Source organism: Ctenopharyngodon idella, chromosome 16, assembly GCF_019924925.1.
Source record: "Ctenopharyngodon idella isolate HZGC_01 chromosome 16, HZGC01, whole genome shotgun sequence".
Classification (NCBI taxonomy): Eukaryota; Metazoa; Chordata; class Actinopteri; order Cypriniformes; family Xenocyprididae; genus Ctenopharyngodon; species Ctenopharyngodon idella.
Window position 1 is genome coordinate 11,379,107 of NC_067235.1, and position 12,055 is coordinate 11,391,161.

General features: G+C 40.4%; 1 protein-coding gene across 9 annotated transcripts in view; it reads right to left on the bottom strand.

Annotated features, from left to right (window-relative positions):
• fam131bb (family with sequence similarity 131 member Bb) overlaps positions 1-12,055 on the bottom strand; it is a 66,726-nt gene that overhangs the window by 10,065 nt on the left and 44,606 nt on the right. For 8 of the 9 annotated variants that reach the window (XM_051866262.1, XM_051866259.1, XM_051866258.1 and 5 more), the window contains 2 exons: positions 8,807-9,120; positions 6,425-6,682 (listed from right to left, as the gene is read on the bottom strand). In XM_051866262.1, coding sequence (XP_051722222.1) covers positions 6,425-6,682; positions 8,807-9,120 — 572 coding nt within the window. Of the gene's footprint in view, positions 1-5,423; positions 6,683-8,806; positions 9,121-12,055 lie in introns of those variants that run through there. The other variant, XM_051866265.1, reaches the window with a different exon arrangement.

Sequence of the window (12,055 nt, forward strand, 5' to 3'; positions counted from 1 at the left end):
CATTTGAAACAAGTTTGTAATGCCCACTCCATCCAATGTCCATCTCTTTACAGTCTTTACTACAGCTTTAGATAATTTAAATTTCTGCCTGTAGGTAAGTATAAGATGAACCAGACAGTTATTAGAGAGCCCCAAAGCTGCACATGGAACAGAGTGATATGCATCCTTTATTGTGATGTAGCAGCATCAGAGTTGGGTGAAAGGATGAGGCGAGGACTCGAGGATGCAGAAACAATGTCCACAACAACACAAGTGGACAGAAGAGCGTACGGCCCAAGTGAATTCAAGACTGCACGCTCACACAACAAGACAGAGTGCACAGAGAATGAGCAAATGCTCATCCAGTGCGCTCACAACAGAAGACAGACCATGCTCCTCACACAAAGCAACTCATGTGGACAGAAGTGCGCACGACCCAAGTGCTCAGAACCACATGCTCACCAAGACGAGACAATAGCAGTGTCAGAGCCCTGCTCATTCTGCATCGCGTTCCACTCTGAACAGCTGGTAGCCCGGCAGATGTAACGTGCTTTCCAGAATGGCATCATTCAGCCACGTTTCCATAGCACCAGAGCTTGAAAAGTCCTTATTTGTTCAGGACAGGAGAAGAAGTTTGTCTGTTTTGTTGGGGAGGGAGCGGAGGTTTGCCAGATGGATACTAAGCAACTCGGTTCTAAAGCCATCTACAATGTCCAGTAAAGCGTCCGAATAATCAAAAACTGGTAAAAGATTGGGTGGTGTGTACTGCTGAACGTTCAGCAGTTCTTCCTTGGAGAAGCTGATTGTAGAAGAATAACTAAAGACAGGATCATCCGTGGCGCCAATATAGGGCTGTCATTAATGTAGCCTGAGTGTCCCATCTTAGGTCCTGAGAGATGGTAGAGCCCAGAATCCTGAATGGATCCACTGTTGCCATAGTGCTGTTCATGATGGTGAGTGGGGGGAGTGCTGGGGGGTTTCTCCTAAAGTCATCAATCATCTCCACTATTTTGAGCTCCAGGTTGTTGTGACTGCACCAAACAGCCAGCTAAGCAGACTTGTCACCGTCCTGGATGAGGCCAATGAGTGTAGTGTCATCTGCAAACTTCAGGAGCTTAACATAGGAGTCTTTTGCAATGCAGTCGTTGGTGTAGAGAGAGAAGAGCACATCCCTGGGGGGCGCCAGTGCTGATTGTACAGGTGTAGGACGTCAATTTTCCCAGTCTCACTAGCTGTTGCCTAGCTGTCAGAAAGCTGGTGATCCATTGACAAATGGAGTTAGGAACAGAGAGCTGGGTTAGTTTGGTCTGGAAGAGTGTTGGAATGATGGTGTTGAAAGCCAAGCTGAAGTCCACAAACAGGATCCTCACATAAGTTCCAGGTCTGTCGAGATGTTGCAGGATGTAGTGCAGTCCCACATTGACTGCATCATCCACAGACTTGTTTGCTTGATAAGCAAATTGCAGGGGGTCCAGCGAGGGTCCAGTGATATCCTTCAGGTGGTCCAGCACCAGTCTTTAAAATGACTTCATGACCACAGACGTTAAAGCAACAGGTCTGTAGTCATTCAGTCCTGTGAATTTGGGGTTCTTTGGGATGGGGATGATGGTGGAGCATTTGAGAAAACTTGAGACTGCATGCTCACACAACAAGACAGCGCATGGAGAATGAGCAAATGCTTATCCCGTGCACTCACAACAGAAGACAGACACACAGAACATGAATGTCCATATACCGACACAGAAGCGAAACAAAACTAGACCGAAGTGCCGGGATCTGAACACCACGCTCCGCACACAAAACAACTCACGTGGATAGAAGAGCGAATGATCTGAGCGAACTCGGAACTGCACGCTCACCATGACGAGACAAGACAATAGCAGTGTCACCAAACCAAGAATAAACAGACCAAAGTGACAGAACCCTGACAAGCAGTGGTCCAGTATATTACTGTATTTGGTAGGACATGTAACATGCCGTCTGTATTTTGGCAGTTCACGGGAGAGATTTTCTTTATTAAAGTCCCTGAGAGTGATTATAACAGAGTCCGTGTGTTGTTGCTCCGTGTCTGTGATCTGATCAGCCAGCTGTTGCAGTGCTGCGTTCACACACTCACAGAGGAATGTGAGTAGTCCGACAGTCCAACAGTGAGTAGAAAGGCTTACAGTTGATGAAGAGCACTTCTAGATCGGGAAAGCACATCTTCTTCAATGCTGTTACATCTGTGAACCACTTTTCATTGATGTAGAAACATGTCCCACCGCCTCACGATTTCCCTGCTCATTCTGCGTCGCCAGCTGAACATCTGGTAGCCTGGCAGATGTAGCGTGCTGTCCGGAATGGCATCATTCAGCCAGGTTTCCGTGAAACACAGAGCAGCAGAGTTTGAAAAGTCCTTATTTGTTCGGGACAGGAGAAGAAGTTTGTCCGTTTTGTTGGGGAGGGAGAGGAGGTTTGCCAGATGGATGCTAAGCAACGCGGTTATAAGCCAGCAGCCATATCACCCTGTAGCCCAAGACTGGTTGCCCACTGAAGCTAAGCAGGGCTGAGCCTGGTTAGTACCTGTATGGGAGACCTCCTGGTAAAACTAGGTTGCTGTTGGAAGAGGTGCTAGTGAGGCCAGCAGGGGGTGCTCAACCTATGGTATGTGTGGGTCCTAATGCCCCAGTATAGTGACGGGGACACTGTAACGAGCACCGTCCTTCGGATGAGACGTTAAACCGAGGTCCTGACTCTCTGTGGTCATTAAAAATCCCATGGCACTTCTCGTAAAGAGTAGGGGTGTAACCCCAGTGTCCTGGCCAAATTCCCTCCATTGGCCCTTACCAATCATGGCCTCCTAATAATCCCCATCCATTGAATTGGCTCTATCACTCTCTCTCCTCTCCACCTACAGCTGGTGTGTGGTGAGCGCACTGGCGCCGTTGTACTGTGGCTGTCGTCGCATCATCCAAGTGGATGCTGCACACTGGTGCTGGATAAGGAGAGACCCCTGATATGATTGTAAAGCGCTTTGGGTGTACAGTAGTACATATGAAAGCGCTATATAAATGCCTCATTCATTCATTCATTCATTCATTATAAAGCCGCGCTGTTGGGGCTTGACTAGCGCGCCGGCTCATTCCCATGCTTTTGCGTCTTAAAGTGCTTGTGCAGCACCGCTGCCCCTCCAACTACAATGTCCAGCAAAATGTCAGAATAATCAAAAACCGGTAAAAGATGTTCAGCAGTTCGTCCCTGGTGAAGCTGATTGTAGAAGAGTAACTATAGGATCATCCATGGCACCAATATAGGACTGACGTTAATGACGTCATGCGAAGGTGGTGGAAAAATAACTTCTGCTTTATTAATCGATTCAAGGTCACAAATAATGTCAAATTATTCTAGTTAATGTACACAAACAACAGAAAGCTGTTCATTTTTTTATCATGTTAGCAAGCAATATGTATTTGGCGTAGACTTTACTCCCATATGAATGCGGTGAAGATTATTTCACTATTTTTCATCCACGTTGTTTGGATTTATTTGATGTTGGATCTGCGCAGGTTCCCTCCTACCTCACACTCCAGGGTTGCCTTTCACATTTATGCACACTCTTCAAAAATAGCGCTGTTTGATATGCTAAAATATATAGATTGAAATGTATGTACAGTGTGTACAGTGTTGTATATAATGACAACGTAACAGAATTTTGTTTGAAATCTTTGCAAATATATTGAAAATAAATAGCAAATATATTGAAAATAAATAGTAAAAAAATCACATGTACATAAGTATTCACAGCCTTTGCTCAATACTTTGTTGAAGCACCTTTGGCACCAATTACAGCCTCAAGTCTTTTTGAGTATGATGCTACAAGCTTGGCACACCTATTTTGGGGCAGTTTCTCCCATTCTTCTTTGGAGGACCACCCAAGCTCCATCAGGTTGGATGGGGAGCGTCTATGCACAGCCATTTTCATATCTCTCCAGAGATGTTCAATCAGGTTTAAGTCTGGGCTCTGGCTGGGCCACTCAAGGACATTCACATAGTTGTCCCGTAGCCAATCCTTTGTGATCTTGGCTATGTGCTTAGGGTCGTTGTCCTGTTGGAAGATGAACCTTCGCCCCAGTCTGAGGTCCAGAGCGCTCTGGAGCAGGTTTTCATCAAGGATGTCTCTGTACATTGCTGCATTCATCTTTCCCTCGATCCTGACTAGTCTCCCAGTTCCTGCCGCTGAAAAACATCCCCACAGCATGATGCTGCCACCACCATGCTTCACTGTAGGGATGGTATTGGCCAGGTGATGAGCGGTGCCTGGTTTCCTCCTGACATGACGCTTGCTATTCAGGCCAAAGAGTTCAATCTTTGTTGATCTCATGGTCTGAGATTCCTTCAGGTGCCTTTTGGCAAACTTCAGGTGGGCTGTCATGTGCCTTTTACTGAGGAGTGGCTTCCGTCTGGCCACTCTACCATACAGGCCTGATTGGTGGAGTGCTGCAGAGATGGTTGTTCTTCTGGAAGGTTCTCCTCTCTCCACAGAGAAACGCTGGAGCTCTGTCAGAGTGACCATCGGGTTCTTGGTCACCTCCCTGACTAAGGCCTTTCTCCCCCGATTGCTCAGTTTGGCCGGGCGGCCCGCTCTAGGAAGAGTCCTGGTGGTTCCAAACTTCTTCCATTTACGGATGATGGAGGCCACTGTGCTCATTGGGACCTTCAATGCTGAAGAAATTTTTCTGTACCCTTCCCCAGATCTGTGCCTCAATACAATCCTGTCTCGGAGGTCTACAGACAATTCCTTGGACTTCATGGTTTGTGCTCTGACATGCACTGTTAACTGTGGGACCTTAATGTAGACAGGTGTGTGCCTTTCCAAATCATGTCCAATCAAATGAATTTACCATAGGCGGACTCCAATCAAGTTGTAGAAACATCTCAAGGATGATCAGTGGAAACAGGATGCACCTGAGCTCAATTTTGAGTGTCATGTCAAAAGCTGTGAATACTTTTTTTGATTTTTTATTTTTAAAAAATTTGCAAAGATTTCAAAAAAAAAAAAAATTCACATTGTCATTATGGGGTATTGTTTGTAGAATTTTGAGGGGGAGAAAAATGAATTTAATCCCTTTTGGAATAAGGCTGTAACATAACAAAATGTGGAAAAAGTGAAGCACTGTGAATACTTTCCAGATGCACTGTATATTTAAATTGAATGAATGATATATAATGTACAGGTCGGGAGTTGTCATTCCAGCCACACAAATTTCATGGAATCATGGTTTCAGAAAATTCAGAAACTATGCTGGTGATGACGGAATTTGCAAACATATTTAAGTAACAAACATAACCCAGCCTGCAGCAACATTGAATCAACCATTAGTCTAAAGGTTGGGGCACACCAAACCGTCACCAAGAAACTAGCGACATCAGGGCAAAAAAGCTGCACTTCAACACACCGAGAGGACTACAGCCAACTGTCTCAGTTTATTTTTCATTCAGAATTTATTAAATATCAGTACATGTTAATTAGTTGGAATTCATACAATTTAGTTCGCTGTGCTGTATATTTCTGTTAATATTGTTTTCTTTTGAGTTTAAGTTACAGTGGTGTGGGCTGTATGGAGAATAGCGGAGGTTTCTGAGCTTCTGTATTTCAATCATTTAAGTATTTTGTTTATTTTGTTATTGTACTTTGTAGTTTGTGTTTTGTTTCCCTTCTTGTGTGTAATGTGGACTAGTCCATTTGTATCAATATGTCCTCGTTGTTCCACTAGTTGAGTCAGTTGAGTTTGTTTATCATGCCTTCAGTTTAGGGGCCAAAACTAGAACAGCGTTTTGAGGGCCTGAAAAAACGCAAACTTTTGAAAACAGATTTCAAAGTGCAAGTTTCTGAAAATGTTATCATCTCTGTGTAAACTGCAAAAACACAATTTTGTGAAAATGATGACAATATCCGCATGCGCATTACGTGTTCAGTCTATAGATGCGTAGTGTTTCTTTACAAAGTGACATCGCCAACTACTGGCCTGGTGTGAATAATACATGGTTTAAGTCGTTTTTCGGATCCATGTGAACGGGGATTATTTTGACAACATTGTTGGCTGTACATGAAAAATGCAAAGGAAAAACTTTTCCATTTTTAGTACTTCATTGTTGTGAAAATGTACCCTCAGACGCTGTGTGATTGTCAGTTGTAAGTGGATCACATAGTTAATGTGATGAACCACACCTGTGGTTACTCTGCACCTGTGTGAACTTGACTTCATACATCTACTAAATGTTGGGACCAGTTGGTTAAAAGTCATTTCCAAATAACTAGGAAAATGAAGTTATTTTTGAGAAAAGGTCAAACATCAATTGCTTGCAGATATCACTTGCTATTTTACTTTTGGTGCAGTGACATTCAGAGATATTTTAGTGTGGCTTAAGTGTCATTTAAGGGCCACTTCACTTCTTTCCCACTCACTTTGATCTCTTCCTCCTCCTGGGCTTCCAGTAAAGGTGAGTGATCTGTCGTCACCTCCTCTGTGGGGACTGTTAGATTTCCATCTACTGCTACAGGCATGCCCATGTAGCCCACCAAGTCTGCCTGATAGGTCTCTGTCTGTGCTGCCCCCCACAGATCCACTAATGGGGGGTGAGTACGAGGAGGCAGGCTGTGGACGGTGCTGTTGGGAGTAGCTTGTAAAGAATGAGTGGCACTGTGTAGTCTTTGCTCCAACATCTGCAAATAGAGAGAAAAACTTCTCAAGTTTCCATTGCAGTAACAGAGCGCAACAATGACAGCCCACTCTTTCAGCTCCCTCTGTTTTCCCAATAATTTTCTCCAATTCATTTTTTTTTTTTTATATATATAAATTCTAATTCAAGAGCTAAAGCAAACAGCAACCAAAATTACAAATTTTGATAACAGCAAAAAAGTGATAAGCGTAGATCTTGAGAGATTTTACTTTAAGAACCCGACTTGTGCTCTATTGTGGTTTAAAACAACAATGCCCAACCCACCCCCCTGCAATGGCTGATGGGATTTGTAGTATTAGATTGCCCATTTGCTCCAGTGAGACCTCAATTACTGTAACGATCAATGGCTTCTGGTTAATGGCTGGATGACGGAACCTGATTAAGTTTTTACTGCTCTTGCTGCTGATACCGAAGCCGTTGTTGAACTGACCACTGGGACCTGTACTATTTAAACACCAACATGATGCTATAGCCAGCAGAGCAAGAGATGTTGTTGCAGAACGTGCAAATGAGCTAATTGGAATGGTAATTTTGTAACTCACCTGTTGATACTAATATAGTCTTATGGGAGACTTATGTTAATGCGCCAAGAACTGTTTTTGCAGAGGAATATGTAGGATTCATTTTATGATTCCTCTGTCACTAATACAGCAGATGATGGTGCAGAGACTTATTTAATTTCTGCTTTTATGCCATACGCATAAGCAGTGTGTAAATGATGAAGCCTCACATTTTACTTTCAGACTGACAGTGTTTCTGCTACAAAGCTATGGCTCTGTACAGAAAATAATGTGATTTCTGGGTTTCCATATTGAGAATTTCATGGCCATAATTTCTAAAAGGGTCATTTTGTTAATTTTTTTTGGTAACATTTTATAAGGTTCCATTTGTTAAAGGGTTAGTTCACCCAAAAATGAAAATTCTGTCATTAATTACTCAACCTCATGTCGTTCTACACCCGTAAGACCTTTGTTCATCTTCGGAACACAAATTAAGATATTTTTGAAAACAGTTCATGTGACTACAGTGGTTCAACCTTAATGTTTTGAAGTGACGAGAATACTTTTTGTGTGCCAAAAAACAAAACAAAACAGTGACTTTATTCAACAATATCTAGTGATGGGCTATTTCAAAACACTGCTTCATGAAGCTTCGAAGCTTTACGAATCTTTTGTTTCGAATCAGTGGTTCAGAGCGCCAAAATCACATGATTTCAGTAAACAAGGATTTGTTACATCATGAGTGTTTCGAAACTTCAATAGTTCACGTGACTTTGGCAGTTTGATACACGCTCCGAACCACTGATTCAAAACAAAAGATTTGTAAAGCTTCGAAGCTCCATGAAGCAGTGTTTTGAAATTGCCCATCACTAGATATTGATGAATAAAGTCGCTATTTTGTTTTTTTTTTGGCACACAAAAAGTATTCTCGTCGCTTTATAATATTAAGGTTGAACCACTGTAGTCACATGAACTGTTTTAAATATGTTTAATAGCTTTCTGGGCATTGAAAAAGGAAATGATTTTGCTGGCAATGGAGGCCTCACTGAGCCATCAGATTTTATCAAAAATATCTTACTTTGTGTTCTGAAGATGAACGAAGGTCTTACGGGTGTGGAACGACATGAGGGTGAGTAATTGATGACAGGATTTTCACTTTTGGGTGAACTATCCCTTTAACATGAAAAAGTGATAAAAGAAAAAACTTCTAAAGCATTTATTAATCTTAGTTTTATTAACTAATACGTTATTAAAATCAAACGTTGCATCTGTAAATATTATTTAATTAACATGAGCTAACATGAATTAACAAGTTGTATTTTTATAAGAGAGTTGCATCACTCTAATATTTTTGGCTTTATGCCTCGTAAAAAATTTTGACATATTTTTATTTTAATAAATTAATAGATCCGGACAAAAATAGTGTCATGATTTTGACCTACCAACACTTCTGGACCTGTTAATGTGGATGATGAAATAAATATGCACAGCACCGCTTACATGTGCAGTGTGAAACAGGCCTCATGGGATTTGTAGTTTGATGACTCACCTGTACTGCGCCTGCAGTTGTTCCAGAGGCTTATGGCAGTTGTAGTTTTCTCACTCACCTGTTGCTGTTGATACTGCAGGAGCTGTTGCTGCTGGTATTGCTGCATCTGCTGCAGTTGCTGGAACTGATGTAACTGGTTCTGATACTGCTGCTGTTGCTGTTGCTGTTGGGACAGGTAGTGAGCAGCTGTATTTGGGTCGTATCCACCCTCAGTCCCGACTGCCATGACATATGAACCAGTGGCAGGAGAGGCGACACCTGACTGTTCATTACTAATTGGCTCCCAAGCATCAGAGGAAGAAAGGCAGTAAAGACCCTGGGAGACGTAGTTGTGGGGCCAAACCTCTGCAGAGGAATGGTGCATTATCTGGTCTGTAAGAACATATAAAAGAAAGAGAGAGAAAAAATTACAAATGAAAACTTTTCACACCATTTTTCACAAACAAAATCATTTTTCACACAGCCTGTGCTGATTTGAGTTGTCATCTGGTGATTATTACACGGGTACTTATAAATAAATAAATAAATAAATAAATGGACATGAAATATTGAGTTGAAATTCTTTTATTATGTTAGAAGAAAGAGAACCCAGAGTGACATGAGAGAAATGAGACTATAGCACAGCTACAATATGAAGGAAATGAGTTGCCGAGGTTTAGTGGCCATTACACAAAAATATTTCCATGACTGGTCACGACTGACCAATCAGAATCAAGTATTCCAGAAAGCTGTGTTATAATCATTATTATTGATGAGTGTCTTACAAATAGATTACTTATGAATATATACAAAGGAAAGTAATATATTCTTCAGTAATAAAGGTTTTGTCAAAGTACACCGAAGATGTAAAATCTATTATATTGTTTTAAGTTTCATCATTTGGCTGCTTTAAGATTCACTATAATATTATAGTCAAAGCACTTCAGAACTTTTATGATGCTTCGATAGGACACAATGTGCAGATGTTAATATATTTGAGCCCATAACAAACCCTTGAAATTTCCTTTTTTTTTGAGTCAGATTCTGTGACTTTTCAGCCTCATCTGCATACAACAGCAAGATATTTTATCTAAATCATGTCTGATTATAAAACAATGTTGAATAATAATAACTGCACATTCTATTTCTGTCATTGAAATCTCTGGCTTTAGCATACCCCATGGCCATCATTGTGAAATTAAAATGAGTGTTCACTCATTTCACCAGAAATGAGGTTCTCTATTTACCGAGGAAATGGCTTTTGTAATGTATCATAGCAACACTCACTCGTACACAGACTGCCCACTGAGTTTATTCTTCTCTTGCCCTTTTTCTCTCTATAGGACCTTCTATAGCAGCATCCTAACTGGAATGGTAACTCATAAATGACATAAATGATTTGTGCTCAACAGCAAACAACTTCACTCACAAATGATTTCAATCAGTGTTGCCAATTACTTTCAGTTGAAAGTAGCTAAAACTGGTCTCTAAATTTTGCTATGACGTCATACTGGTGAGTCAACTGATCTATATTAATATAAATATAGATCTGTGGTCGAGTCACGGAATCTAGATAAGGTTTGTCCAAGAAGTTGCTAGATTTGTCGCTAGGCTTTTGAAAAAAAGTTTCAAAAGCGGCTGGGAAGTCGCTAATTTTACGAACAAAATCACTAAATTGGCAGCACTGATTTCAATACATGTGACCTTTGATTTCATTTTCACTCTGTTCCCTGTTCTGCTTTGCCTGAGTTCAGCTCCCTTGTTGGTTTTCCTGGTTGTTAATTAATCCCACACCTGTTTCTGTTCTAGTTAATTATCTCTCAGTGTATTTAAGCCCTTAGTTTCCTCAGTTCTTGGTTTGGTCTTGTTTATGTTTATGTTTAAGTGTGGTAAGACTTGTTTATATCTCCTGTGGTTTTTCTGAGTGATCGTTGAGTTTGTCATGTGCCATGGGTGTTGTAAAGCCACACTGTTTTGTGAATATAATACAATATAATATAATATAATATAATATAATATATAAAGTTTTTTGAAGAAATTAAAGGGTTAGTTCACCCAAAAATGAAAATTATGTAATTTATTACTCACCCTCATGTCGTTCTACACCCGTAAGACCTTCGTTCATCTTCAGAACACAAATTAAGAGTGAGTACAGTGGTTCTACCTTAATATTATAAAGCGACGATAATACTTTTGCGCACCAAAAAAACAAAAAAACAAAAAAAAAAACGACTTTTCAGCAATATCTTGTGATGGCCGATTTCATAACACTGCTTCTGAGCTTTACGAATCTTTTGTTTCGAATTATTGATTTGGATCTCCTATCAAACGGCTAAACGTGACTTTGGCGCTCCGAACCACTGATTCGATTCGTAAAGCTCTGAAGCAGTGTTCTGAAATCGGCCATCCCTAGATATTGTTAAAAAAATCGTTATTTTTATTTATTTATTTTTGGCACACAAAAAGTATTCTCGCCTCTTTATAATATTAAGGTAGAACCAATGAACTCACAAGAACTGGTTTAAATATGTTTTTAGTACCTTTATGGATCTTGAAAGGTTCAGTGGCTTTGCTCTCAATAGAGGCCTACTAATAAATGACATTATTTTCATTTTGGGTGAAATAACCCTTTAATACTTTTAAACCCTTTAATACTGTTACCAAAAGTAACAGTAAACACATTTATAATATTACAAAAGATTTCCATTTCTAAACATTTTTGAAAAAAATGTATCACAGTTTCAACTGTTTTCAACATACATAATAATAAGAAACGTATTATTATAATCATATTTCACAGATGTTTACTGTTTAATAATATTTAATAATAACTGTTTAAATAAATTTAAATAAGTAAGCCTTGGTTAGAATTAGAGATTTCTTTAAAATATACACTACCAGTCAAAAGTTTGGACACCCTCTCATTTAATGTTTTTCTTTATTTTCATGACTATTTACATTGTAGATTCTCACTGAAGACATCAAAACTATGAATGAACACATATGAAATTATGTAGTAAACAAAAAAAGCGTGAAATAACTGAAAACATGTTTTATATTTTAGATTCTTCAAAATAGCCACCCTTTGCTTTGATTACTGCTTTGCACACTCTTGGCATTCTCTTGATGAGCTTCATGAGGTCGTCACCTGAAATGGTTTTCCAACAGTCTTGAAGGAGTTCCCAGAGATGCTAAGCACTTGTTGGCCCTTTTGCCTTCACTCTGCGGTCCATCTCATCCCAAACCATCTCGATTGGGTTTAGGTCAGGTGACTGTGGAGGCCAGGTCATCTGGCGCAGCACTCCATCACTCTCTTGGTCAAATAGCC